The 22,850-nt window shown below is 53.8% G+C and overlaps 1 protein-coding gene across 4 annotated transcripts; it reads left to right on the top strand.

Annotated features, from left to right (window-relative positions):
- On the top strand, positions 1-22,089 carry TYK2 (tyrosine kinase 2). 4 transcript variants are annotated; one of them, XM_060007713.1, is made up of 25 exons: positions 1-65; positions 1,377-1,482; positions 1,797-2,012; positions 4,969-5,092; positions 5,210-5,357; positions 5,676-5,839; positions 8,754-9,120; positions 9,708-9,917; positions 10,038-10,195; positions 12,733-12,841; positions 12,936-13,125; positions 13,213-13,316; positions 13,412-13,594; positions 13,683-13,770; positions 14,707-14,834; positions 15,720-15,855; positions 15,938-16,092; positions 16,813-16,963; positions 17,434-17,531; positions 17,763-17,955; positions 18,331-18,449; positions 18,822-18,994; positions 19,215-19,332; positions 20,311-20,421; positions 20,505-22,089. In XM_060007713.1, exons 3-25 carry the CDS (start codon positions 1,817-1,819, stop codon positions 20,637-20,639), a joined length of 3,558 nt encoding a protein of 1,185 aa, XP_059863696.1. In that variant the 5' UTR covers positions 1-65; positions 1,377-1,482; positions 1,797-1,816; the 3' UTR covers positions 20,640-22,089. The 4 variants fall into 4 exon arrangements, with proteins under 4 accessions (XP_059863696.1, XP_059863694.1, XP_059863695.1 ...); XM_060007711.1 differs by having other exon boundaries at positions 6-109; positions 1,377-1,441; XM_060007712.1 differs by having other exon boundaries at positions 7-65; positions 1,377-1,441.
- The last annotated feature ends 761 nt before the right edge of the window (positions 22,090-22,850 follow it).

Below are 22,850 nucleotides of genomic sequence, written 5' to 3'. Positions count from 1 at the left end.
GGGAGGGGGCGCGCCCGGGAGGTCATCAAGAAGGATGCGGCCGGCGGGACTGCCCTTTGCAGGAGGTGGGTAGAAGCCCCCACACTGCCTTGGGACTGATTGATGCCCGGTGGGTACACGTCGCGGTTCCCGCCCCTGCCAGAAGGGTTTGGAGATTTCTGTTGGGGGGCGGGGGCTGCGGACCTCACCCAGACCTCATCTTCAAAGCTGGGTCTGGGCCCGATGGGGACGAGGAGGGAGGAGATGGGCACCTGCAAAACCCCATCCCCAAGATCTTATCTCGAACGTTAATAAGATAATAATAGCGAACATTTATCAAGCACTTATTGCACGCCAGGCCCGGTGCGGAGCCCTTTCCCTGTCTCACCTCACTGAATCCTCCCATCAACGCTTTGAGAGAGAGACTGTTTTATGCCCATTTTCTAAATGAGGAAACAGGTTCAGAGAGGAGTTGATTCCTGACGACTCCGACATTGTGCTATTACAACCTTCTCTTTTCCCCCATCACTGTCTTAAACCAGTAACATCGGTCGAATCGCTGACAGCCCCTCCTTGCAAATACTGGAGGCCTCAGGAGGCCTGAGCCCTGGGCCTGGCTCTCGAAAAGTTCCAGATTGTTGGGGAAAGAGCTGAACACAGCCCCTTCTCCGCTCAGGGAGCCAGCAGGGACTGGGGTCGCTGGTGGGGGTAGATGTGGTATGCAGGAATCTCAGCTTGAAAGAGAAAAAGGATTATGATGATAAAACCAATAATGACTTCATTCTTGTTTTTATCATATTTGTTATTTTTTCATGCCTGTATCAAGGTACTGAACATGTGACATGCAGAATTGTGTTGAAACATCACAACCCAATTGATCTACAACTCTAGTTTTTTTAAAAAAAAGGATGTAGAAAAAATAACCGTAGTATAATAATCTGTTTTAGTTACACAATATAAAAAACATGTAAAGTGTAGCAGCAGTAATCAAAATATGAGGTGGAGGAGAATGAAAAGTATAATGTTTACCAGTCCTATTGAAGTGAAGCTGTTATTAGCTTAAAATAGGGTGTTACAAGTGTGAGGTATGTTATGTAAGGCTCATAAAATGTCTTAAACTTGTAACATTAAACTTAGGGTAACCACAAAGGAAAAATCTTATAGTAATTACATCCAAACACAAAGAAAGACAGCAGGATAAGAAACAAGGAACAATGGATGTACAAAACAACGAGAAAACAACAAAATGGCAATAGTAAGTCCTTACCTATCTGTAATATGGTGACAGTGGTGCGTAATTCACTTACAACTCTAGTTTAAAAGTTAAAAAAAAAAAGAATGTAGAAACTTCACAATCATCTCTTCATGGCAACACTCTCAGCATCTCCATTTTCCAGATGGGGAAACCGAGGCCCAGCATGGCTAAGTGACTCATCTGAGTCGACACAGGATTCACCCCCAGGTCTGTCTGGCCACCCCTGTCTTCCTGGTTATTTTGGAAAGGTGGGTTCAGAGCAGATGTAAAAAAAAATTTATTGGACAGAGCAGATTTTTATATTGGTGAATTTGTCCAATAAAGGGGTTTGGTGGTGTTATTGTTCATGACTGATCTGGTAGGTGGGGACACATACCCCAACTCCATCAAACGATTGTGGAAACTGGGGCTCAGGAAGGGGAATTGGGTGTCTAAGTTTGCACAGCGAGCAGGGGTCCAGAATCTTCCCCCCAAGCCTCAGTCTGGATGGTTGGAAGGTTGAGGTGCTCAAAGGGGCCTCCAGGCTGAGGCCTGGGGCTGACAGGATGTTGTTCCTTCCCAGGCAAGCCAGCTGTCAAGAGCATGCCTCTGTGCCAATGGGGGGCCACCACCAGGGGCAGAAAGCCCGATGGGGATGGAGCTCAGCCCATGGCCACCAGAGGAGGCCTGAAGGTGCTTCTGCACTGGGCCGGCCCCGGTGGCGGGGAGCCCTGGGTCACCTTCAGCGAGGCCACACTGACTGCCGAGGAGGTCTGCCTCCACATTGCACACAAAGTCGGTGAGTCCCGGGCATCAGCCCCATGGCGGGGTGGAGGTGCTGGCAGCCGCCGGGCCTCATCCATCCAATCGTCTGCCCATTCATTCAGAGGACATTGAGTGAGCACCTAGTGTGTGCCAGCCCCCAGTTACTACATTTGTAGAGCTGATATTCTAACAGGGATCAACAAGAAACACAATCAGTAAGAAAACTGTATAGGAGGCCAGAGATCATGGTAAAAGATTTAAAACTTGGGGAGATAAGGGACTGAGCCACGGGTATATCTTGGGGAAGATGGCGTCAGGCAGTGGGAACAGCAAGTGCAAAGGCCCTGAGGTGGGAACTTGCCAGCAACAGTGAGGAGGCCGGTGTGGCTGTAGCCGAGTGAGTGAAGGGGAGACAGGAGTAGGTGAGGGCAAGCAGGTGATGGCACAGGTTGTACAGGGCCTCTTGGGCCTCAGGGAGGACTTTGGATTTTACTCCAAGTGAGGTGGGAGCCACAGAGGACTGTGAGTGAAGAAGGAACGTAATTGGACGCAAGTGTCACAGATGATCTCTGGCTGCTGTAGGGGGAGCAGACTGTGGCGGGTGAGGGCGGGAGTAAAGTAGGAGGTTATGGGGCAGAAGTCAGCCAGGTTCAGATCTTACAGTGTTTTAAACCCCAGAGGGAGGAGTTTAGGGCTTAAAGCTTTCCCCAGGAACAGTAGTGAAGCATGGAATGGTTGAGAGAGCCTGCAGCACACGTGCCTGAAAGTTAGTTTCTCCTGCCGGAGGGGGAGAAGGTCTCTCCAAGGGAACTTTGCTTACATGCCCTTTCCTCGTCCTCTCAAACCCCCTGTCCCACAACTGGATGGGGGCCTTCTGGTAGATTTCTATAACACCTTGTACTTTCCCATCAATGGCAGATTCTTAAAGAAGTACTGGTTTTCTGGGTGGTGTGAAACATGCCTGGCCAAGGACCCAGAGAACCTGATCTTTTTGAGGAAGCAAAAGATCTTAAGAATAACTGGAGCATAGTTTTCAAGAATTTGGAAGGGGAAGTAGGAATTGAAAGCAGAGCATAATTGTCTGAGTCCAGGTCATGGTTATTCAGTGCTGAGGGGGTTGGGCTTTCTCAGGGGGCAAAGGGGAGCGATGGAAGTTTTAAGCCAGAGATTGAAACAGATTGGTTCTTTAGGAAGTTGTCTCATAGGGAGGCATGCTCTTTCTTTGGGGGGCAGTACACTTGGATGCAATGATTCTTTTCTTTTCTTTTTTTTTTTTTTTTGGCCGTGCCATGTGGCTTGTGGAATCTTAGTTCCCTGACTAGGGATTGAATCCAGGCCCTCGGCAGTGAAAGCACCAAGTACTAACCACTGGACCACCAGGGAATTCCCGGATGCAATGAGTTTGGAGAGCAATTTGGCATCGTCTAACATGGTTGAAATGTACATCCCCTGAGGGCACACAGTTCCACTCCTAGATGTGCACTCTACAGACACTCAGCTCATGTGTTCCAGGAGATGTACGTGGGAAAGTTCAGAGTGGCTTCATTTATCTTAGTGAAAATAGGAGACCATCTCAAAGTCTGTGTATAGGAGAATGCACAAATCAGTTTCAATATGGTTGAACACTGGAATACTATACAGCCAGGAAAAAGGAATTTAACCAAAGTTACATATATCATATGTGAAGCTTAAAACCTATCGTAGCATGAAAAAGCAAATTGCAGGACGCCTATGGTATAATACCGCATTTGAATTTATAACATTCAAAGATGATAGAGAATATGAAAATGATAAACTCTAGTTCAGGAGTATAGTTACCTCTTTGTGGGAGGGGAGAGGAGGTGGATGTAGGTGGGGGCTTCAGTTGTACTTGCCAGGTTTTATTCTTTTTCTCGTGGCTGGTACTTAGGTGATTATAAATTATTCTGAAGGACTTCCCTGGTGGTCCAGTGAGTAAGACTCTGTGCTCCCAATGCAGGGGGCCTGGGTTTGATCCCTGGTCGGGGACCTAGATCCTGCATGCATGCTGCAACTAAGGAGTCTTCATGCCACAACTAAAGATCCCTCATGCCGCAACTAAGACCCGGCGCAGCCAAAACAAAGAAAGAAAGAAAGAAAATAATTTTTAATTAAAAATAAATAAATACTTCTGAACTATTTTAGATACAATTTTTAAGTGATGTGTATAAAAAATAGATGCTTGGGCAGCCAGTGTGGGGAATGACAGTAAGTTTGGAGGCTGCACTAGGGCTGAGTTTTGGATTTGAAGGAAGTGGGTAGATCCCAGAGAGATGGAGGATGCCGAAAGTACAGGACTTGTGACCAATCTGATGTGGAGGGGGTGGGACGAGTTGAGGACAAGGATGAAGTCCGGCAGAGAGGGGGCAGGTTTGGGGACCTCAGATGAGATCTATTTGGAACAAGGCACATCTCAGGGGGCCCGAGATGTCTAGAGGAAGACAGCCAAGGGGTAGTTGGATATTTCTCTGGGTCTGGAGTTTAGAGAGAGACCAGGCAAAGTGCCAGCAGTCTGTAGAGCTGTGTTAGTCAGTCTATGATAGGTTTTGCTGTAGTAACAAGCAGCCCCCCCAATTCTACTGGGTTAAGACAATGAAAATTTACATAAAATCTAATGCAGGTCAGATGGTTCCCCTCTATCTTATAGCTTCACCACTAGGCATAAGGGGTTTCCAACATCCCTGGGGCAGCGAAGATGGCAGGAAAGTTTATTTCTAGGCCTGGAAAAATGTACTCCCTTATGCCCACATCCCACTGGCCAAAAACCAGCCCAATGTCTCCATCCTAGCTGCAAGGGAGGCTGGGAAATGTAGTTTTCCTGTGAGGCCATAGGATGGTTTACATATTGCATTGTCCTCTGTTGGCAAGGCAGGAGGCCCAGGGAGGGATTGTGAAGGGAGACAGTGGGTCTGGGGGTCCACAGGGCTAACGGCAGCAGGCATTGACTCCTGACTCATTTCTCCCCTGTCCAGGCATCACTCCACCCTGCTTCAATCTTTTTGCCCTCTTCGATGTCCAGGCCCAGGTCTGGCTGCCTCCAAACCACGTCCTGGATATGTCCAGAGACTCGAGCCTGATGCTGTACTTCCGCATGAGGTGGGTGAAGTCCCCTTGGAAGGCTTTCGTTCTGTCCCCTCCCTCCCCTGTCCCCACCTTCCTGGACCTGGTCTGAATCTGTGCTAAACCCCAGCTGCGCCCCCTCCCTTCCTGCAGGTTTTATTTCCGGAACTGGCATGGCATGCATCCCCAGGAGCCGGCTGTGTACCGCTGTGGTCCCCCAGGGTCCGAGCCTTCCTCAGAACAGACCGAGCAGGGGGTGCAACTCCTGGACCCCGCCTCCTTTGAGTACCTCTTTGAGCAGGTGTGAGCAGGGCTGGGGAGGTGAGACTGTTTGTGAGGGAGGTTGCAAATGAGGAGTCCTCACTTCCCTCCCAATTTGCTGTAGCTAGTAGGTTTCAACTCATGCCATCTGGGATCCTTTGGCTGCCTAAACCAAAGGGTTTTGAGACTCTTAGGGTTGTAGGGGTAAGTGCTGTGATTGATTAGTGATGTCTGCCACAGGCATAGGGTTGGGCAGAGGAGGCATACATGTGGGGTCCTTCCCTTCCCCAAAGTGACCAGAAGCTGGGGAGTGAACAGGTTCTCATGCCTCCCTTTCTGCCTGATTCCCCATCCCCAGGGCAAGCATGAGTTCATAAATGACGTGGCATCGCTCTGGGAGCTGTCAAGCGAGGAGGAGATCCACCACTTTCAGAACGAGAGCCTGGGCATGGCCTTTTTGCACCTCTGCCACCTCGCTCTCTGCCATGGTGTCCCCCTTGAGAAGGTGGCCAAGAAGATCAGGTATTGAGAATGAGGCGGGAACACTGCATAGGTGGGTGGACATGCCCAGGCATCTGGTGGCCAGGGTAGACCTTGCATATACTGTCATGCCTTCATTCATTCAACAAACATTTATTGACTGCCTACTGTATGCTTGTACTAGTTTTTTTTTCTTCCAGCTGTGCTGAGCGTCTTGTAGGATCTTAGTTCCCTGACCAGGGATTGAACCCAGGGCCCTGGCAGTGAAAGCACTGAGTCCTAACCACTGGACCGCCAGGGAAGTCCCTGGTACTAGTTTTGGGTGTTCTGGACACAACAGTCAATAGGACAGACAAAAATCCCTGCCCTCCTGGAGGTCACATCTGATGAAGGAGACAGGCAATAAACAAAATACAAAAATAAAATGTATAGCGTTTTAGACAATGATAAGTGCAATGGGGAAAAATTAAGCAGGAACAGAGGAAGAAGGGGTGTGTCAGGGAATGGGGGGCGTACAATTTAAAACTGGGTCATCATAAGAACCTACTGTATAAAAAATAAATAAATTAAAAAAAAAACCTGGGTCATCAGGGAATTCCTCACTGAGAAGGTGACATTCAAATTCAAAAATCTGAAGGAAGTGAAGGAGGGAGCCAGGTGGGTATTTGGGAGAAGAGAATTCTCCACAGAGGGATCAGCCAGTGCAAAGGCCCTAAGATTGTACCATGCTTGATATGTGGTGGAGGAAGTGTGGCTGGAGCAGGGTGAGCTTGGAGGACTCCCTAGAATTCAAGGGAAAAAAGGAGGCAGGAGTCTGGAGAGCTGCTAGCCTCCACTGCAGTGAGGGCTGGGGCAATCAGGGCACACTGCCTGGAGGAGGCAGCAAGAGAAATGGGTCTTTCAGGACCTGCAGTTCTTTTTTGGCCGCGCCACACAGCTTATGGGATCTTAGTTCCCCAACCAGGGATTGAACCCACGCCGAGTCGTAACCACTGGACCGCCAGGGAATTTCCCAGGACTTGCAGTTCTTAAAGCACATATTTTTCAATCCCTGTCGTGTTATCACTGGAGGACTAGGGCTGTGACAGTGAAGCCCAGGACGCTGGGAAGCCCAGAAGAGGGACCCTATCCAGCCTGGAGATCAGAGCATGCTCCTGGGGGGAGGTGATTTCTGCTAAGACCTGAAGGTTCAGTTGGCTTTATCCAGATGTGGATTGCTTTGGCCAAGCATTCGAGGGAGAGGGAACAGCATATACAAAGGCCCAGAGGCAGGAGGTGGTAAAGGCCTAGTTTCCAGGGGAACTGAACTCGGAATGTGATTGCCCAAATGCAGGAGACGGCCAGGCACTAGTCAGGGAACCTTTTTCCCTGAGAGCTCTAGGGAGCCCTGGAAAGCTTGGAAGTGGGGGCAGAAGGCAGCTAGAACCTTGACCTTCAGGATCTTTGTATTCAAAGGTTGGAAGAGGTGGCTTGGGACGTGGAGGATGAGGCTTCAAATCTCATCTAAGTGGGCTATGCTGGTGCGCAAGTGCAGGGCAGGAGAAGGGGTGAAGGGTATGGCTTTGTGAAGAGCAGAGGGCCTTCCCAGAGCTGTGCCTTCTATTGATAATCATATTAATGATCAAAACAATAGCGACTTCTCCAATAATAATAATAGCCAACACTCACATAGTCCTTATTTTATGCCAATCAATAGTCCTGATTCTCTCATCAGCCCTAGAAGTGGGCACTGTTTGATCCCATTTTACAGATGAAAAGACAGAGCCCTTTAGAGCTTAAGGAAGTTGCCCAAGAGCTGGGATTTCCGACCTATAGTCTCCTCCAAAGTCCTGGGCCCTGGGCCCAGACACCACCTGGCCTCCCTGTGCTGGCCCTTTATAGCATTCTCTGTCCACCTTCATGACAGCCTGCCTGTTTTTTTTTTTATTGTTTTGGGGTTTTTTTCAGTTTTAATATTTTTTATTTTTATGTTTTAAATTTTTGGCCGCACTGGGTCTTCGTTGCTGCGTGCGGGCTTTCTCTAGTTGTGGCGAGCGGGGGCTACTCTTTGGTGAGGTGTGCGGGCTTCTCATTGTGGTGGCTTCTCTTGTTGCAGAGCACGGTCTCTAGGCTCGTGCGCTTCAGTACTTGTGGTGCATGGGCTCAGTAGTTGTGGCTCGCGGGCTCTAGAGCACAGGCTCAGTAGTTGTGGCGCAAAGGCTTAGTTACTCCGAGGCATGTGGGATCTTCCCGGACCAGAGCTCGAACGCGTGTCCCCTGCATTGGCAGGCGGATTCTTAACCACTGCGATACCAGGGAAGCCCCCCCTAATATTTTTTAAATTGAAATATAGCTGATTTACAATGTTGTGTTAATTTCTGCTATACAGCAAAGTGATTCAGTTATACATATATATACATTCTTGTTTTTTTCATCCTCTTTTCCATTATGGTTTATCATAGGATATTGAATATAGTTCTCTGTGCTATACAGTAGGACCTTGTTGTTTATCCATTCTATGCATAAAAGCTTACATCTGCTAACCCCAGCTTCCCACTCCATCTGTCCCCCAACCTCCTCCCCGTTGGCAACTAGAGTCTATTTTCTATGTCTGTGATTCTGTTTCTGTTTTGTAGATAGGTTCATTGTGTCATATTTTAGATTCCACATATAAGTGATATCATATGATATTTGTCTTTCTCCTGCTGACTTACTTCACTCAGTATGACAATCTCTAGTTGCATCCATGTTGCTGCAGATGGCATTGTTTCATTCTTTTTAATGGTTGAGTAGTATTCCATTGTATATAAGTACCACATCTTTATCCATTCATCTGTTGATGGCCATGTAGGTTGCAGCCTGTCTGTTTTCTAGACGAGGCAGCTGAGGTTCAGAGAGATGAAGCCACTTGCCCCACGTCACCCAGCTAGGCCTGCAATCCCGGCCCCTGACTGGCCCCTCCTGGTCGTCCCCACAGCTTCAAGGACTGCATCCCACGCTCCTTCCGGCGGCAGATCCGGCAGCACAATGCTCTGACGCGGCTGCGCCTGCGGAGCATCTTCCGCAAGTTCCTGCGGGCCTTCCAGCCGGGCTGCCTCTCCCAGCAGGTTGTCATGGTGAAGTACCTGGCCACACTCGAGCGGCTGGCGCCGCGCTTCGGCACAGAGCGCGTGCCCGTGTGCCACCTGGAGCTACTGGCCCAGGCCGAGGGGGAGCCCTGCTACATCCGGGATGGCGGACAGGCCCCTCCCGACCCCGGGCCCGAGTCTGCTGCAGGACCCCCCACCCACGAGGTGCTGGTGTCGGGCACCGACGGCATCCAGTGGCGGCTGGTACAGGCAGAGGTGAGTGGGGCGCCTCTTCCATCTAGCAGTCCAGGGCAGCTGGGGGTGGCGCGCCCTTGCTCAGCCTTGGCCTTGGCCTCCGAAGGTGGTTTTCCCCCACGTGCCTCTGGGGTGTGTCAGTCTGTGCCTGGGAGTCTGTTCCTTTTTTTTGTTTTGTTTTGGTTTTTTGTTTTGTTTTTTTTGGTCACGCGGCATGGCATGTGGGATCTTAGTTCCCCGAGCAGGGATCGAACCCGTGCCCCTTGCATTGGAAGAGTGGAGTCTTAACCACTGGACCGCCAGAGAAGTCCCTGGGGGTCTGTTTCTTGGGGAGTGTCCTCTGTCTGCCTGCCCCCCTGGGGACCTGATTTCTGGGGTCTGGCATCTGGGGCCGAGAGGGTGAGGAACCTCCATTCTACTCTCCCTGAAGTTCCAGTTTCTGGCATGTGTATCTCTCTGGGTGGGTCTCCTGTCCAGCCTGTGACACTGGGGTTGATGGGGGGGTTGCCTGGTCCCTCCAGCTCCCGCCTCTCCCCCGGGGAAAAGTGCAGTGGGACTAAACAGGCACTGCCCTGCTCCATTCACCTGCCCCACGTGCTGGTTTCCAGACTGCCAGTGATGGTGGTGGTGGTGGCGGCAGAAGGATGCCCCATGCTGGCCCATCTGGGAAGAAAGCCAAGGCCCAGGAGGTGGGCAATCAGCCAGTGTACAGACCTCAGGAGGCCCCATGGGCCTACTTCTGCGACTTCCAGGACATCACCCACGTGGTGCTGAAAGAACGCCGCGTCAGCATTCACTGTCAGGACAACAAGTGCCTGGTGGGGCCCGGGACGGGGGGCCGGGCTGGCCGTGGGGGGAGGGTTGGGGGACGGTGGGAGCCTCTGGCCTGTGACATCTGCCTGATGTTGTCCTCCCCACCACCGCCCCCTCGCCTGCAGGAGTTGACCCTGCCTTCCCGGGCTGCGGCCCTGTCCTTGGTGTCACTGGTGGATGGCTACTTCCGCCTGACGGCCGACTCGAGCCACTACCTATGCCATGAGGTGGCGCCTCCGCGTCTGGTGATGAGTATCCAGGACGGTATCCACGGACCCCTGCTGTGAGTGCCAGGAAGGGCGGGCGGGCTGCGTGGTGGTGACTGAACTGGCATGAGCTCTAGGGACTGTGGGGTTTGAATGAGGTGTGTGCATGTCGGTGTCTTAGTGTGTGCATGTGTGTCTTAGGGTGTGAAGGCCTGTGTGTTCACCCATGTATATGAGTGCACATGTGTGTGCAAGCATCCATGTCTCAGTGTGTGTGTGCCTGTGTGTGCACGTGAGTGTGCATGCACGTGTGCGGGAGCATTCGTGTCTAGTGTGCACACGCGTGTCTGTGTGTGCGTGCGTGTACACATGCAAGGATTTGCTCATACAGCATTGTGCATGTGTTCACGTCGGTGGGTGCTCACGTGGGTGCATGTGTGCACCCAGGGGTTATGGGGGGAGAACGGGCACCTGTCACGGCATGGACGGTGTGTCACGCTGAGAGTGCCTGGGTTTGGGACTGTCACCACGCATCTCTGGATGTTTAACAGCCCATTCGGCACGCAGCTGTGTCACTACTCTGGGGAGTGTGTCTTGTTTGGTTTTGTTGTTGTTGGTTTGGCCGCGCCACGGGGCACGCGGGATCTTAGTTCCCCGGCCAGGGATGGAACCCATGCCCCCTGCAGTGGAATCGCAGAGTCTTAACCACTGGACCACCAGGGAAGTCCTCCAACTGCGTTTTAAATTGTCAGTGTGTGTTTTTGCACGTGACAGGACGGGTGAGTTTTGCTGGGCTATGCGTTGTCCAAACGCTGGTGGCTGTTCAGATATACGTGTGGGTGTTTACACCCCTGCAGGCATGTGTCTGTCCTGGTACTTGTGGATCACTGTCTGAGCGCTCCTGCTTGGACGTGTGGGGCTGAGAATGTGAAGTGTCAGGGCTTATGTGGTCATCAGGTGTGTGTGGCCATCCTGTATGCTGCCGGGTTGGGGTTTGTGACCATCAGCTCGTCTGCTCATTGGCCCTGTGCCTGGGTATCTCCTGTCCTATCTGTGACACTTGGACTGGCCCCTAGGTCAGTCTAAGAGGTCTCACCCTTCCAAGCCTAGTCTCTACACCAGAGGAGGGTGAAGTGGTCGTTTCGCCTCTCAAGGGCTGTGGCTGTACGGGCCACATGGGCCATGTGGCCTATGGGCCATGTCAGCGTGTGTCTTAGTCCATTCGCGCTGCTCTAACAGAATGCCAATGACTGGGTGGCTTAGAAACCACAGACACTTATTTCTCACAGTTCTGCAGGCTAGAAGTCCAAATTCAAGGTGCTCGCAGATCCAGTGTCTGGTGAGAGCCCCACCTCCTGTTACATAACCAAAGTTCAGTCTTCTGGCTGTGTCCTCATATGGTGGAAGGGGTGAGCGAGATCTCTGGGGTCCATTTTATTTTTGTATTTATTTATTTAAATTAATATATTTACTTAATTTATTTTTTGGCTGTGTTGAGTCTTCATTGCGGTGCCCTGGCTTTTCACTGTGGTGGCTTCTCTTGTTGCAGAGCGTGGGCTCTAGGCACACGGGCTTCAGTAGTTGTGGCACTCAGGCTTTAGTAGTTGTGGCTCACAGGCTGTAGAGCGCAGGCTCAGTAGTTGTGGCGCACGGGCTTCGTTGTTCCGCGGCATGTGGGATCTTCCTGGATCAGGGCTCGAACCCATGTCCGCTGCATTGGCAGGCGGATTCTTTTTTTTTTTTTTTGGCAGGCGGATTCTTAACCACTGCGCCACCAGGGGAGTCCCTGGGGTCCATTTTATAAGTCACTAATCCTATTCGTGACGGCTCCACCCTCATGACTTAATCACCTACCCAAGACCCACCTCCTAAGGCCATCGCCTTTGTCGGGGGTTAGGGCTTCAACATAGGAATTTTGGGGGGACACAGACATTCAGTCTATGGTACCACATATGTAACTGTCAGAGTCTGTGTGGCTGTGTCACCTTGTAGTACCTGTTTGTGCTTATGACAGTTGTCCCCTCTGAGTCTGGGATGCCAGTGCCCCGTGCTGTTACGTTACACAGCGGCTGTGTCTGCGATCTTTCATACTTTTTTTTCTTTTTTTTTTTCGGCCGCACTGTGCGGCATGCGGGTCTTAGTTCCCCAACCAGGGATTGAACCTGCACCCCCTGCAGCGGAAGCGTGGTCTTAACCACTGGACTGCCAGGGAAGTCCTCTGTCTGTGATCTTTTCCTTTCGGTGTGTGACAGACTGCATTGTGCGTCACCCTGGGAGTGGCAGTGTCTATGGCTGGGTGTGTGCCGTGTGTGTGTGTGTGTGTGTGTGTGTGTGTGTGTGTGTGTGTGATCTTGTCGGCCACGGTGTCCACAGTTGTTACACACGAGCATGTGCCTGTTCCGGTACCTGTGTCTGTGTGTGTTTTCATGCATGGGACAGGGTTACCTGCGTGTGTGTGTTCAGACACGGTGTCACCACATAAGGTGTGTCTGACATTTATCCCAGCTGGAGTGTGCCCTGCTGGGCAGGTTTTGTGTGTCCTTGTTGCCAGGTGTGGGTCCAGCAGTGCTCCCAGGTGCCCTGATGGTGTCCCTTTGTGCCCCCACCCGCCCAGGGAGCCATTTGTGCTGGCCAGGCTGCAGCCCGAGGACGGCCTTTACCTCATCCACTGGAGCACCAGCCACCTCCACCGCCTTATCCTCACGGTGGCCCAGCGTGACCAGGTGGGCCTGGGGCGGGGGTCCTGGGCTGGGGCTGGGCGTGCTCCCTGCCTGGACCCCTGCTCACCGCCCTCACCCCTGCTGCCACCTGCTCCAGGCACCCGGCGTGAAGGGCTTGCACCTACGGAAGTTCCCCATCGAGTTGCAGGCTGGGACTGTCACGCTGGAGGGCTGGGACCGGTCCTTCCCCAGCGTGCGCGAGCTGCGGGTTGCCCTGCAGGGCTGCTCCCTGCGGGCCGGCGACGACTGCTTTTCCCTGCGCCACTGCTGCCTGCCACGGCCAGGAGGTACCAAGATGGGGGTGCCACAGGGCTCGGGTTGGGGGGGGTCCTCTTCCCTCCGTGCCGACTTTCAGGGACTGCTTCCATCCCCAGAGATCTCCAACCTCATCGTCACACGGGGACCTCGGGCCAGCAGCAGGCCACTCAACCTCAGCCATCTCAGCTTCCACCAGATCCGCCAGGAAGACATCACCCAGGTGCGTGGCGCGGGGGTGGCCCCTGCGGGCGCGGGACACCAGGAAGGCAGCCTGGAGCCGTTGTCATGGAGATCTTCCACACCATGTCCCCCCAGCTGTCCCACTTGGGCCAGGGCACAAGGACCAATGTGTATGAGGGCCTCTTGCGAGTGGGGGGCGGAGGCCCTGAAGAGGACAAGGTGGATGGCGGGGACCCCCCCATGCCCGGGGCGGGCTGTGAACAGGAGCTGCGAGTGGTACTCAAGGTGCTGGATCCCAGTCACCATGACGTCGCCCTGGTGAGTGAGCGTGGCCAGGGGATGGGGGGCAGGGTGAAGAGGGTCAGGGTCAGGGCCTGCAGCCCCCTAACCTGCCCTGTCCCCACAGGCCTTCTACGAGACAGCCAGCCTCATGAGCCAGGTCTCCCACGTGCACCTGGTCTTCGTGCACGGCATCTACGTGCACGGCTCCGAGAGTGAGTGGGCCCTGCCCCACCCCCGACATACACACACACCCCACCCCACTCTGCCCCATTTACAGCCCGACCCCACTTACACTCTTGACCCGCATCCTTATCCCTGACTGCACACTGACCTTTGACCTCCACCGCACCCCTGAACGTACCCCAGCCTGTGCCCATCGACTCTCATCTCCAGCCTAAACCCTGTCCGCACCATGACCCTTAGCAGCTCCCTGATCCCTGGCTACGCCCCAACCGTCTACCTGCACCCCGACTCCAGACTGCATCCCTAGCTCCATCTACCACCCAAACACCTCTAAATCCAGCCCCTGTGTATCCTCTGACCCCCTCGATACTGTGACAGCATGCAGACCCCAGCCTTGTTGGCCACCCCGATCCTCCCAGACCTCAGCCCCTGCTTCTCCCCCCGCTCTCCCGCTACTCTGTGCGCACCTCCTTGTACAGGGTGCCCACGGCCGCCCCCAGACCCGCCGACCTCAGCACCACGTGTCCGTCTCTCCTGCTTTCCCCGCAACGCTGGCCTACGTGCCGAGCCTGCGCACCTCTCACTGCACAGGCACCCCCAGCCCTGTGGGATCCCAACCTCCAGCTCCACTTCCTCCACTGGTCTGCACCCTCCCCCCGGTTCCCCAGTCCCGTCCTGACCTTTGTCACTCACTCGCAGCCTCCTCTCTACCCCAGCCCCACCCTGGACCCAAATGCCAGCATTCAGCTCGGCCTCACCCTGCACCCACCTCCGCCGGCCCTCGGTACTGCATTCCTCCTCTCCCCAGAGTCGCTTCCGAGCCTACCCCCACACCCTTGCCCGACACCTTCCCCACCTACAATCCCAGCTGCACCCCCCACCCCCCACCCCCACCCCCTGTCCTGCCCCTGGCGCCCTGGAGGGTAAGCTGGTGGGCAGCACCTGCAGTGGCTGGGCCTTTGCAGATATCATGGTGACGGAGTACGTGGAGCACGGGCCCCTGGACGTGTGGCTGCGGCGGGAGAGGGGCCGCGTGCCCCTGGCCTGGAAGCTCACAGTGGCCCAGCAGCTGGCCAGCGCCCTCAGCTACCTGGTGCGTGGTCTGCGGGCGGGGCCTGCGCGGGTGGGGAGGGCCAGGGCAGCTCCCACGTTGCGTATGGAGGCCTGAACGCACCCATCCATGCACTGGATCTTCCCATGAACCTCCTCTGCTCACGCACCCCTGTGGCTCCCATCTCTCCCCACCTCCTCCACTTGGTGTCCAAGGCCCTGTGGCAGTCGCCTCTGTCCCTCTTGCCATTTGTTCCCCAGCCCTTCCCGGTCCAGTCACCCCAGTTTCCAGAACACCCCCTGTGTGCCGGGCTCTGTCCTAGGCCCTGGGGACCCAACAGAGAACAAAACAGACAGAAGTTTCTGTCCTTGGGGAGCTGGCATTTTAGTTGGGAGGGACAAGCGAGAAATAATTCGTACATTACATTACATAGTGCGCCAGAAAGTAGCAAGAACTGTGGGCAGAAAAGCAGAGGTGGAGAGGAGGATTTGATACAGTTTGGGGAAGGGGTGATGTCTTAAACAGGTGGGTTGGGGAAGGCCTCACTAAGGTGACCCGGAGGTGACATGGGGTGAGGGGAGAGGTGGGTAGTTGTGAGTGTATCTGGGAGAAGTGCATTCCAGGCAGAGGGGACAGCCAGTGCAAAGGCCCTGGGGAAGGAGCATGCCTGCCATGGGTTTGAGGACCACAGTAGGGTCCTCTGGCCTTTTGTCCCTGGCTGAGAGCCTTGGCCACCAGCACTGGGAAAACAGGAAGGACCCACTGGAGACCCAGTGCTGCCTTGTCACTATGACAATGGACTGGTATCTCCATAACGACCATGATTGTCTTTTTCACTTGGGCTGTCCCTGGGGGGACCATGTGGGATGGGGTAGGGGTGGGGTCTATAGCCCCCAGTGGCCACGCCCCCTTTCCCCCCTACCCCAGGAAGACAAGAGCCTGGTTCACAGCAACGTGTGTGGCCGGAACATCCTCCTGGCACGGCTGGGGCTGGCGGAGGGCACCAGCCCCTTCATCAAGCTGAGTGACCCCGGTGTGGGCCTCAGCGTCCTCTCCAGGGAGGGTGAGGACGCAGGCAGGGCTGGGCACAGGGGCGGGCTTCCCCTGCTCCTTTTACCTTGCTGACCTCTGACTCTGGCCCCCAGAACGGGTGGAGCGGATCCCCTGGACAGCCCCTGAGTACCTGTCCGGTGGAGCCAACAGCCTAAGCACTGCAGCTGACAAGTGGGGCTTTGGTGCCACCCTCCTGGAGATCTGCTTCGATGGGGAGGCCCCCCTGCAGGGCCGCAGCCCCTCCGAGGTATGTCCAGGGGACCCCTGGGCCCTTCGCACAAAGAAGGCTGGCACCGCCAAGGAGTCCAGAGGGTACATTCAGGGTCCAGAGCTGCCTCCCCTCTGGCTGTGCAGCCTCATCTCTCTGGGGCTCCATCAGGTCATCTGTCAGTTGCAGTGAACTGCAGTCCCAACCTTATAAGGTCGTTATGGCACAAAGCAAATAGATCACATGCTTTAGGCAGAGTGACCAGGGCATCAAGGGGGAGGCACAGGCTGTCGGGAGGAAGGGGACCCAGAGGATGGCCCTGACCCAGCTGAGGGATGGGGCAGGGCTTCCCAGAGGAGGTTTTAATCTAAGTGCAGAAATATCAGTGTCCCGGGCTAGGAAGAGCAGCCTAGGTGGTGGACACAGCCTATGCAAAGGCCGGGAGGCTTTGGGGCATTCAGGGAGCTGCAGTATGCAAAAGCGTTCTGGGAGCAGAGGTGGGTGGAAGGCAGGGCAGGAAGGGCCAAGTGTGAGATGCTCCAGCACAGCACAGCCTGCTCTCCTTGGGTTCCAATCCTGACTCTGCGGTGGTGGGCAAGTCTGCATCCCGTTGCCGAGGCTCAGGGGCCTCATCTGTAAAATGGGAATGACAAGAACGAGGACCTGGCTGGTCTAGCCCTGCTCTGGGGACTTGACTCTGCCTCTTGGGGAAGGGGACTGAGGGTGTACACTGACTCCTTCCGGTCCTCTCTCCAACAGAAAGAGCGCTTCTACCAGAAGCAGCAGAAGCTGCCTGAGCCCTCGTGCCCAGAGCTGGCCATACTCACCAGCCAGTGCCTGACCTATGAGCCAGCCCAGCGGCCATCCTTCCGCACCATCCTGCGTGACCTCACTCAGCTGCAGCCCCAAAGTGAGCATCACTCCAGGGCGGGGACCCTGGAGGGGGGGAGGGGCTGGGATCCCTGCTGACTCAGGCATGGTGCACCCAAGTCTCTGTACAGTGGCTTAGGGTGTGTGCCGGTTTCTAATTCACTTAAGTAAGGGGGAGGGGAAGCCCCAAGCTCTCCTTTATGTTTTGCTTGGGGAGAGCCACGGCTTCTTTGGATGAATTAGACCCTGGCAAATTTTTTGGTTATTAATGAAAAGTTTGTGCCCTTTACCCAGTCTCAGAACATCCCAGGCGTTGGTTATGGTGCAGCCAGCTCTGTGTTTTGGACAATAAGAGGAATTTTCCAGCCCTTGCAAAAAAAAAAAAAAACAGTTTGCTTATCTCTGGGATCGGATGCTGGGGATAGCAGTAGCTGGCTTTCTGTGTCCCCAAGTGTGGACCCTTTTGGAGAAAGGGCTGTGTTCCAGACTCACCCACTGTAGCTCTTCCAGATCTCGTTGATGTCTTGTCTGTGAACCCGGACTCACCGGCGTCAGATCCTACGGTTTTCCACAAGCGCTATTTGAAAAAGATCAGGGATCTGGGTGAGGTAAGGGCGAGGCCTGGAGGACCGGCGGCGGGGCATGGGCTGCTCCAAGGCCCTGGCCTTAGAGACTCTCAGCTTCAAGGGAGGCCCCGGGGAATTGAAAGGGAGGCCTCAGCCCCAAGGGGACCCATCCACATGGAGTAGGTGGGGCCTTGGATTTTCCAAACAAACCTGCCTGGAGGTGGGGCCTGGGGAGCTGGGGGTGGGGCTGACGCTCCTGCACGCTCCGGCCAGGGTCACTTCGGAAAGGTCAGCCTGTACTGCTACGATCCAACCAATGACGGCACTGGTGAGATGGTGGCCGTGAAGGCCCTCAAGGCAGGCTGCGGTCCCCAGCTCCGTACAGGCTGGAGGCGAGAGATCGAAATCTTGCGCACACTCTACCACCAGCACATTGTCAAGTACAAGGGCTGCTGCGAGGACCAAGGTGGGCGGGGCCTAGAGATGTAACAGGGCGGGGCTATGGCTTGGGTGTGGCTTGGTGGGCGGGGCCAGCAGGACCTGGCCAATTAGAGTCTCTCGGCCCCAGGCTGGAAGATGCAGTTTGCAGACACCAAGGTGGGCGAGGCCCGGCTGCCTCCTTTCCATCCTTAGGTGCTCTGCTGGGGCCAGGATGGGTGAGAGCCACCGTCAGCTCCCTTGCCTGTGGACGGGTTCAGGATGGGTCCGCCCCACCTGAGGACTGGTCCTAGTGTGGATGGATCTTGGTTTTCCCTCCCCACCTTGGGATAGGGGGTGCAGGGTGGGCAGCCTGTGGTCCAGGTCTCTACCACCCTTACGGGCCGCTCCTCTCCGGTGTCAGGCGAGAAGTCGGTACAGCTGGTCATGGAGTACGTGCCCCTGGGCAGCCTCCGAGACTACTTGCCTCGGCACAATGTCGGGCTGGCCCAGCTGCTGCTCTTCTCCCAGCAGATCTGCGAGGTGGGCCAGCCTGCCCCTGCTCCCAGAACCTGCCCCCTTCTTTGGCTTGGCCTGAGCTCCCTATCTCCCCCGCCAACCCCGCTGGGCCTGCTCTCCTCCATCCTTGTCCGTTCAGCAGATCACCTGGCCACACCCCCACTGGCCCAGGGCCCCACCCCCCTCCCAATTCTCCCGCCCCCTGCCCCGGGGGAGCCCCCCATGTGGCTCCACCTCTGCTGTCTGGCTCTGCTCCTTTTCTCTCTGGCCCCAGCTGCCATCCTGCCCGTTCTCGCGCCTGGTCCCCGCCAACTTGACTGTCCCCTAGCCATCCTGGTCACTGCTTCTCAGGCCCGGTCCTGCCCCCGCGCTGATCCTGACTTGCCCCACCCCCAGGGTATGGCCTACCTGCACGCGCAGCACTACGTGCACCGAGACCTGGCCGCACGCAACGTGCTGCTGGACAACAACAGGCTGGTCAAGATTGGGGACTTCGGTCTCGCCAAGGCCGTGCCCGAAGGCCATGAGTACTACTGTGTGCGCGAGGATGGGGACAGTCCCGTGTTCTGGTAACCAGCGGGACCCAGCCGGAGGGAGGGGTGCCAGGGTCACCTGGAGCAGACAGGGTGGAGGAGATGGATTCCGGGGTCTCAGACGACAGGGCCTGGGTCAAGTGACACTGCCCCCCCTCTTAAGGGTGGGGCCCTAACTGGGACCACAGGGCTCCTAAGCCTCAGGTAAGGACTCCAGCTCGGTCTGGCCCAAGGCCTGAGTGCCCTCTCTCCCCAGGTATGCCCCGGAGTGCCTGAAGGAGTGTAAGTTCTACTATGCGTCTGACGTCTGGTCCTTTGGGGTCACCATGTATGAGCTGCTGACCTACTGTGACTCCACCCAGAGCCCCCCCTCGGTGAGAGCCAGGCCCGCACCCCGACCTCATCCTAGAGGAGTTAGCGAGGCATGCATTCAGTTCCCAGCTCCCCCACCCTAGCAAGGACTTAACCTACCTGAGCCTCACAGTCGCATTCTGTAAAGTGGGCCAGTTACACTGCAGAGGGCTTGGATTGTGACCGAAACCCACTCAGATAGGAACGGCTTATTCTGCCATTTGCAAACCCCAAGGGGACAGTGGGAACATGGCTTGATCTAGACCTTCAAATGCCATCAGGAATCCCATTTTCTCCATCTCTCAGCTCTGCTGATTTCCATGGTAGCATTTTGTTTTTTTTGCCGTGCCACGCGGCATGTGGAATCTTAGTTCCCCGATCAGGGATCAAACCTGTGCCTCCTGCAGTGGAAGCACCGAGTCTTAACCACTGGTAGCATTTCTTAAGCAAGCCTTCCCTTTGTTGTGGCAACAGTGGACCCAGCTGAGGGGAGGAGGGTCTTTCTCTTTCCAGCATAATTCAGGACTCTCTGATTGGCCCAGCTTGACTCACGTGCCCTCCAGGAAGCCACTCACTGTGTAGTCCTTGGCTGAGGGGAGGAGCCTAGAGTATGTTAGGGGTTTATTCCCAAAGCCAATCAGAGTGTCTTTATAGGAAAATTTTTTTAAAAAATTAAAAAAATTTTTAAAAAATTAAAAGATTTTTCTGAACAGGCAAAAACAACTTGCTGAGGCTTAATAATAATAGCAAGCACCTAATTCAGACTTACTCTATGAATATTAGTTTATCTAAGTTTCACAATAACCCCAGGTGGTAGATGTTATCACCCATTTTACAGATGAGAGAACTGAGGCCCAGAGAGGCGAAGTCATAAGACCAATGTTATGCAGCTGAGAAGTGGTAGAGATGGCATTAGAACTCCTGCCGTCCGGCTTCAGACGCTTGACCTCTATCTAGGCAACCCCGCCTCTTAAAAAGAGCTTGTCCTGTTTCTTCTGTAGAAATTCATCGAGCTCATAGGCCTCACCCAGGGGCAGATGACAGTGCTGAGGCTCACTGAGCTACTGGAACGAGGGGAGAGGCTGCCACAGCCAGAGAAATGTCCCTGTGAGGTGAGACCCTCCCTTTTCCCCCTGCCCCCACCATCGGACCAGGGAGAGAGCAGAGATCACAGCCTCAGTTTTTCCTTCCCCAGATCTACTGCCTCATGAAGAACTGCTGGAAAGCAGAGGCCTCATTCCGCCCGACCTTCCAGAACCTCATACCCATCCTCAAAACGGTCCACGAGAAATACCAAGGCCAGGCAGCCTCAGTGTTCAGTGTCTGCTGAAGCCCGCCAGCAGCTCTGCTTGGGGGGATTGGAGCAGACGGTACCCACAGAGAGGGCCTCCTGCTTCCCACCCTAAGAGGAGCCCAAGAGGGGGTGGTCAGCCTCACTGACTCCCTGTGCCTTACTCCTGTCTGGATGCCCCACCCCTCTGAACTGACTTTCCTTGTCTTAGTCCGTTTGGGCTGCTATAACAAAATGCCACAGACTGGGTGGCTTATAAACAACAGAAATTTATTTGTCCCAGTTCTGGAGGCTGGGAAGTCAAGATCAAGGTACCAGCATGGTTGAATTTTGGCAAAAGCCCTCTTACTGGTTCATAGCCTATGCCTTCTTACTATGTCCCCACAAGGTCCAAGGGGGCAAGGCATCTTTCTGGAGCCTCTTTTATAAGGGCACTAATCACATTCATGAGGGCTCCACCCTCATGACCTATGCACCTCCTAATACCATCACGTTGGGTGTTAGGATTTCAACATAGTGATTTTGAAGGGACAGAAACGTTCAAACCATAGAACCTTCCAAGATCATGAGCCTGACACAGGCTCCTGAGGGATCCAGGACAAGCAAGGAGCTAACCAGGCCCTTGAATCTGATCTTTTTATCTTCCCCCAGCTCCTGCCCTTGGAGCCCACTATCTCCCCTAACTGGTTAAAAACTCATATTTCCTCTGCTAGAGGCATGGTCCTTGGGCCCTTCTTCAGCAAGTGTCCACTCTCCTGGGGACTGCAGCTAGAGCAAGACACTCATTGCAGAAGAAGTCAGATTCAACTGTTGAACCTTTGCTCACCTCTAAATCACCAGCCAGCAATTAGACCAATGCCTGGAACACAGAAGGCCCTCAAGATGTATATTAAATATATCAACAAAGGACCTGGAGGACCACATGCCATGTAAATAAGATTGCCAGTTTCACCTTTTTCTCGCTGTGTGACCTCAGGCAAGTGGCTTCCCCTCTCTGGGCCTTAGCTTCCAACTATGAACTTGGGATGGTCATGCTTGCTGCCTTGTAGGACTAGTGTCAAGAGCTAATGAGGGCTTCCCTGGTGGTGCAGTGGTTAAGAATCTGCGTGCCAATGCAGGGGACACGGGTTTGATCCCTGGCCCGGGAAGATCACACATGCTGCAGAGCAACTAAGCCCATGCATCACAACTACTGAGCCTGCGCTCTAGAGCCTGTGTGCCACAACTACAGAAGCCTGCGCACCTAGAGCCCGTGCTCTGCAACAAGAGAAGCCACGACAATGAGAAGGCCACGCATTGCAACAAAGAGTAGCCCCCGCTCGCTGCAACTAGAGAAAGCCCGCGCACAGCAACGAAGACCCAACACAGCCAAAAATAAAAACAAATAAATAATTTTTTTAAAAAAAGAGCTAATGAGGTCGTATCTGTCAAATGCTTAGCAGAGAGATATGCAAACAACTGCTCAATAAACATTTGATATTATTGTTAATCTGGTGTTTGCCAATGTGTTTCTGCTTAACAGGTATACTTGAGATGGGTCTGCCACATTGTGAAAGGCAGTTAGATTTCTTTCCCATGGGACTTCCTAAGACCCTGTGCATTGCAGCCCTCCTGACTGGTCAGTTTCACACTATTTTAGTGATATTTGCTTTTTATAACAGTTTTTAAAATTATTCATTATAATTGTAAATCTTCCTTTTTTTTTTTTTTTTTTTTGATATTGCCATAGGCAGTGAAATGTTTCCCTCTTCTGTCCATCAGCCACCACTGTCACCTCCCCGGGAGACAACTAATGTTATCTGGTTTCCTCTTTTGGCTTCCAGAGACATTTTATCCAGATACAAGGAAATCTGTGCACATGTTACATTTCCCCATCTTTTGCAAAAATAAGTGTGTGCTGCTATATAGAGCTCTAGCCTGTATCTTTTCTATTTTTTCCCCACATAATAGGCCTTGGAGGCAAACAGTGTTTTCTCTTTCTATTTTATGGTTGTGTTGTAGCTCATCATTCAAATGTCATCGGCATTTGTTCATGTAATCATTTCTAATCCTTTGCCATACCCTGGGCTGCTGCAGTGAGTAAGCATGTGTGCACATGGTTTCACCCACGTTCAAGGGTATCTGTAGGACAAATTCCCAATGGGAATAGCTGCACGATCTAACCTGGTAACTTGGAAAGTCATTGCCACTAGAATATATTTTGATAGGTGATAGGGCAAGTCTCTCCTCATTCTTTTCTCAAAATTATCT

Source organism: Delphinus delphis, chromosome 3 (genome assembly GCF_949987515.2).
Source record: "Delphinus delphis chromosome 3, mDelDel1.2, whole genome shotgun sequence".
Taxonomy (NCBI): Eukaryota; Metazoa; Chordata; class Mammalia; order Artiodactyla; family Delphinidae; genus Delphinus; species Delphinus delphis.
Note: the sequence above shows the minus strand (reverse complement) of the source record. Positions and strands in the feature narration are given on the sequence as shown.

Excerpts from the sequence above, each read along its gene's own strand:
- TYK2 (XM_060007713.1), top strand. The coding sequence starts at position 1,817 with ATGCCTCTGTGCCAATGGGGGGCCACCACCAGGGGCAGAAAGCCCGAT. Across the intron at positions 10,196-12,732 it reads GGTATCCACGGACCCCTGCT|GGAGCCATTTGTGCTGGCCA; the intron begins GTGAGTGCCAGG and ends CCACCCGCCCAG. Across the intron at positions 13,317-13,411 it reads GCCAGGAAGACATCACCCAG|CTGTCCCACTTGGGCCAGGG; the intron begins GTGCGTGGCGCG and ends ATGTCCCCCCAG.